The following is a 4,931-nucleotide window of genomic DNA, read 5'->3' on the forward strand; positions in this document are numbered from 1 at the left end:
GCTGGAGAAGGACATGATACTTGGTAAAGTGGAGGGTCAGTGAAGAGGGAGACCCCCAGTGACACGGACTGGCATGGTGACAGCAGTAATGAACTCACAGCTATGAGACTGGGGCAGGACCAGGCAGGGTTTTGTTCTACGATGTACAGAGTTGCTATGAGTCGGTACCGACAACATACCTATGGTTATAATCCCGTAACCAAGAATGAGATTTGTTACAATGATGAGGCAGAAGCAGTGTCAGGTAGGTTGTAACTCAATCTTTGAGTCCTCGGTAAACCCCAGAGGCAGCAGAGAAAGCCCTCCGCGTGAGAAGAAAGCGGCCCCCTTGTGGCTTTCCGTTGTAACAGCACTAGACGAGGACAGGGAGGAGAACCTCACCTAGAGACACCAGATTCCGGTAGTTTTCCAACATGACTTCTTCATACAAATCCCTCTGCATAGGGCTCAGCTGTTCCCATTCCTCCTGGGAGAAGTAGATGGCCAAATCTCCAAATGTCACCGGTGCCTGCAATAGAAAACCACACGTCTGCTCCCAGGTGGACCAAGAAAATGGACAAGACCCGAATGCGGGAGACAGCTTCAATCAAGACGGGCCAAGGAATGTTCAAGAGTCACGGAGCGTCTGTGAGGAGAGATGGAAACACCTGGGGAAGCTGAGGGTGATGGCTGGACAAGATGGTGGACTACCTACGTGTGGAGAATAAAGGACAAGTGTTCACAGAAGAAAACAAAGGAGGTGTTACGGGCTCAGAGGCCAACGGGCAGATTTATTCTGAAAACGTCAGGCGTACTTCATTGTACAGCGCCTGGCAGAGAGCATGTTTTCCCAAAAGGAATCAGGTATGTGGTGACCTGGAGTTGAATGAGTCTGTCGGCGTGGTTTTACCAACAGCACGTGCTCACTGTGTGCCTGTCACAGCTTAATCATTCTCGCAATAAAAAGGTCACTTTTCACAGAGCTGTCACACACTAATGGTGAGTACCATGGAGTCGGTTCCGACTCACAGCGACCCTCTATAGAGTTTCTGAGGAGCGGCTGGTGGGTTTGAACTGACGACCTTGCAGTGTTTTTCTTATAGCACCAATCTTTCCATGCACTGGGAGCCAAAACAATTCTTGTGACCCGCTTTTATTGCGATAGTCACATGACTGCAGTGGTGTGAAAGGAAACTCACAAGAACTCCGGATTACAACACACGTGATTCCCCGTGTGTGTGCTTAAGTATGCGACTGAGTGTCCAGGTGTGTCCGTCCTCAGGTCTGTGTGTCCAAATGTGTGCATGGATTTAGGACTGTGAGTGTCTGTGTGTCCAGATTGGTGTGTATGAGTAGGTATGTATGTGTCTGGGGGTGTGTATGTGTCCCAGATCTGTTAGTGTACCTAGGTAAGTGCATGTGTTCAGTAGGTACGTATGTGTCCAGGTGTGTGTGTGTCCCCAGGTCTGAGTGTCTGTGTACCCAGCTAAGGAGACATCCTCCATGGGCGAAGGACAGCTGAGCTGAGTGAGCTCAGAGGTGCAGATGCAGCAGGCCCACTGGGGATGTGCCTGAGCTGCCAGGGTGGTATTGCCCACCCTGCAGGAGGGGCGTTGGCATGGCCCTGGGGTACCCAGAGGACAGCTGAGTGGAGAGGGAGGTCCCTCTCCATGGAGATGGACGGGCCGGGGAGCAGTTCCAGGAAGGTCTCCACCCGCAGAAGGAGAGTCTCAGGAGATGAGATGGAGCGTTCCCACAGGAAAGGGGGTGGGCTTTCACCTTGGACTTGGCTCTTCCCCGGGTGGCGGGCATTTTTTCCTCTCCTGAGACGCTCAACATCTGGAAGGTGGACAGCTGAGAACAAACAAGAGACATGAGATGGACTAGCTGGGCCTCCTGCTGGACACATAACCCTCCTCTCACCTGCACACACACACACACACACACATTGGAGCACCTCTGCCCCTTCCCAGGCTCAGGGAAGGAGCGCCAAGGTCACACACAGCAGGCCCTGTCTGAGGAGCTGGGCAGAGGAGTCCACTGTGTAGGAACAGAGCGGGAGGCTACAGACCCAGGGGTGGTCGGGAAGGCCTCCCGGAAGAGGCACTGCTGAGGCCATGTCTGAATGCAGGGAGCGTGTGAGCCACATGAGCTCTGGGGGGAGAGCATGCCACACGGATACTGCAGTTTAGAGCATGTTTTGATACCAGCTGTGAATCACGGAATGGCCTTGTGCTGCAGGAGACGGGCTGTTAATCCTTCTCTTTGCAGGATCTGAGGGTGATGCTAGCATAAACCGTTAACAAGGTTGGTAATTACCATGGGCCGACATGCATCGGCACCACTTGATGCAACTTTCTCACTCCAGCCCTGCTGGGAACTAGTTACCTCTGGGTGAAGGTGATTGTTACTAGCTGAGAATCTAACCGTTAGCACCATCCAGGGTGGGGCGAATTACTTCATGCTGCCCTGTTAGCCACAGTTCTTGTGACTCCCACACCACTGTTGGGTTGTTGTTGTTAAGTGCCATTGAGTTGGTTCCAACCCACAGCGACCCTGTATAAGGGTTTCTGAGGAGCGGCTGGTGAACTTGACCAGCCATCTGGATGATTCAAACCGACTTTGCTGTCCAGTGCATTATCCCACGGTGCCACACCAGGACTCCAATTGGGTGGGACCATGCATATGAGTGGTGTGGAGGTTTTGATGGTGGGGTTATGGCTCCTTGGCTTGGCCACGTTTCTTTCCCAGAACTGTGAAGTTCTGCTGTATTTTGTGGTCTGACGTCATTAAGCTCCATTTGGGAAATCTTGGAAATCTTAGCCTCTAAGTCTCTGGTCAAGAGTCCTGGTGTGGCTCTGTGACTTAATGCTCTGGATTGTCAAGTTGGTTTGCACCACAAGGCCGATAGTTCAAGCTCACCAGCCGCTCCTTGGAAACCCTGTACAGGGTCACTATGGGTCAGAACCGACTGGATGGCGCTGAACCACAACATGTCTCTGGTCATATACCCATTTGGGAGTGAGTTGTCTGTTCTGTTAATGAGGATTGTTGTTGGTTTAGTGTTGTAGAATTGGTTCTGACTCATAACAACGCTGTGTAGGGTTTTGAGGACTGGCTAGTGGGCTTGAACTGCCGATGCTGTGGTCCAGTGCTTATCCGAGGAAAGATTAGGGTGATGTGACAGTTAAGGTTTGGTGTCAACTGAGCCAGGATTCTCAGCCATTTAGCAGGTGTCATTGTTGTTGCCAAGTTTGTTCCGACTCATAGTGACCCTGAATAGGGTTTCCAAGGGGCAGCTGGAAGGTTTGAACCGCCAACCTTGAGGTAAAGCATATTATCCCACAGCGCAACACCAGGTTTAACAATTCTGATGTAGTAATCAACTCTATGAAGTCTACTATGAGCGGCCAATCAAGAGAAGGGAAATTTCCTGGGGGCTGAGGCGGTTCTGCCTGCTTCCAGTCTAGGGGGTACCACATGCTTGCTTTCTGATGGGTCTGAATCCTGCATCTGACTCATCATCCGACCTCTGGTTCTTCCACCTGAGCCAGTGGCCTGCTGGACTGCCTGCGGATCCTGGGAGCGGTCAGCAGCCTGCCACCTGACCTGCTGACCTTGGACACATTCGCCTCTGCAGCCAGAAGTCTGCTCTCTGACCTGCCAATCTTGGGTCCATCAGCCCCTGCAGGGACATGAGGCCAGACAAGCCTCAGCCTGACATCTGACCCACAGACTTGGAACTTGCCAGCCGCTACAACGGTGTGACCATCCCCTTGATCTAATAAACCCCTTGTAGAGACACATATATAAACGTCACTGCGTCTGGAGAGCCCAGCCACTACCCCCTCATCCTCTTACTCAAGTGAAGCCAGGGCCTTGCGCGAGTCACCAGTCTTAACAAGGGTTAAAAGGAGAAAGAAGTAAGCAGAGAAGGGAGACCTGATTACCACCTACTAGAAAAAGAGATAAGAGTGGAAGGGGTCTTGTGGCCCCAAGGTCCCTGTGCCGAGAAACAGCAGCAGCAGACGTCGCAGACACAGGAGAAGACACACCTGGGCCGTGGAAGCAGTGTGTTTCCGGACAGCCGGCCGACTGGCCAAGTGGCAGGTCTCTGGAGCATTAGTTCATGGAGATGGGCCTGCTGAGCACCTTGGGACTGAGCGTTCCTGGCAGCTCTTCAGAGCTTAGTGCCCCTTGCCTGAGAAGGCCTCAAGCAGGGCCCTGCAGCAGAGAGCAACAGGAAGCTGTCCTGATGGAAGAAGTGACCCCTACCTGTGAGGACTGAGAGTTCTGTTCTGTGTGGGCCTCGTAACTTATGACAGCAGCCAGCAGTAGGGTTGTGGGAGGGACGGCCGGCGTCTCATGTAGTAAACGCTCGGAGAGAGCAGCAGGCCAAGTCTGAACTCTGCCTCACAGGACCCAGCCTTGGGCAGTTGTGACTTAAAGAGGTGCTCCCCTCTTGTGGAGTTAGGTCAGGTGTCTCCCTGCCTTGCCGTCTTACAACTAATAATCAAAAGCTGTAGTCCTGGTGTGGCTCTGTAGGATAAGCACTGGATTACTAACCATAAACCCACCAGCCTCTCCTTGGAAACCCTATATAGGGTAGCTGAGTCAGAATGGAGTCCTGGGCTGGCGCTGTGAGTCAATGCACTAGACTGCAAAGCCGTTTGAACTGCAAGCTTGGCAGTTCAAGCTCACTAGCTGCTCCTCGGAAACCCTACCCAGGGTCGCAATCGACTTGACAGCACTTAATAACAACATCATGAGTCGGAACAGACTTGATGGCATTTTACACCAATAACCTAAAGGCTGGACACAGCCCGGCTTGTGGAGCAGATTCGCTAGGCTGCGAAGGGCAGGGTTAGTAGATTGAATCTACCAGGCACTCCGTGCGGGAAAGCAGCAGCTTCATGCTCCCGTAAATGTTAGTTGTTGTGAAGTGTCGTTGA

At 52.4% G+C, this 4,931-nt stretch overlaps 1 protein-coding gene across 1 annotated transcript in view; it reads right to left on the reverse strand.

The window, feature by feature from the left end:
* The window catches only part of ZNF667 (zinc finger protein 667), a 20,340-nt gene extending 18,549 nt beyond the window's left edge, over positions 1–1,791 (reverse strand). The window contains exons 1-2 of the mRNA XM_006868278.1: positions 1,759–1,791; positions 382–508 (exon numbers count right to left, since the gene is read on the reverse strand). Coding sequence (XP_006868340.1) covers positions 382–508; positions 1,759–1,791 — 160 coding nt within the window. The remainder of the gene's footprint in view (positions 1–381; positions 509–1,758) is intronic.
* Positions 1,792–4,931: the final 3,140 nt, after the last annotated feature.

Source organism: Chrysochloris asiatica, unplaced genomic scaffold, assembly GCF_000296735.1.
Source record: "Chrysochloris asiatica unplaced genomic scaffold, ChrAsi1.0 scaffold00116, whole genome shotgun sequence".
NCBI lineage: Eukaryota > Metazoa > Chordata > Mammalia > Afrosoricida > Chrysochloridae > Chrysochloris > Chrysochloris asiatica.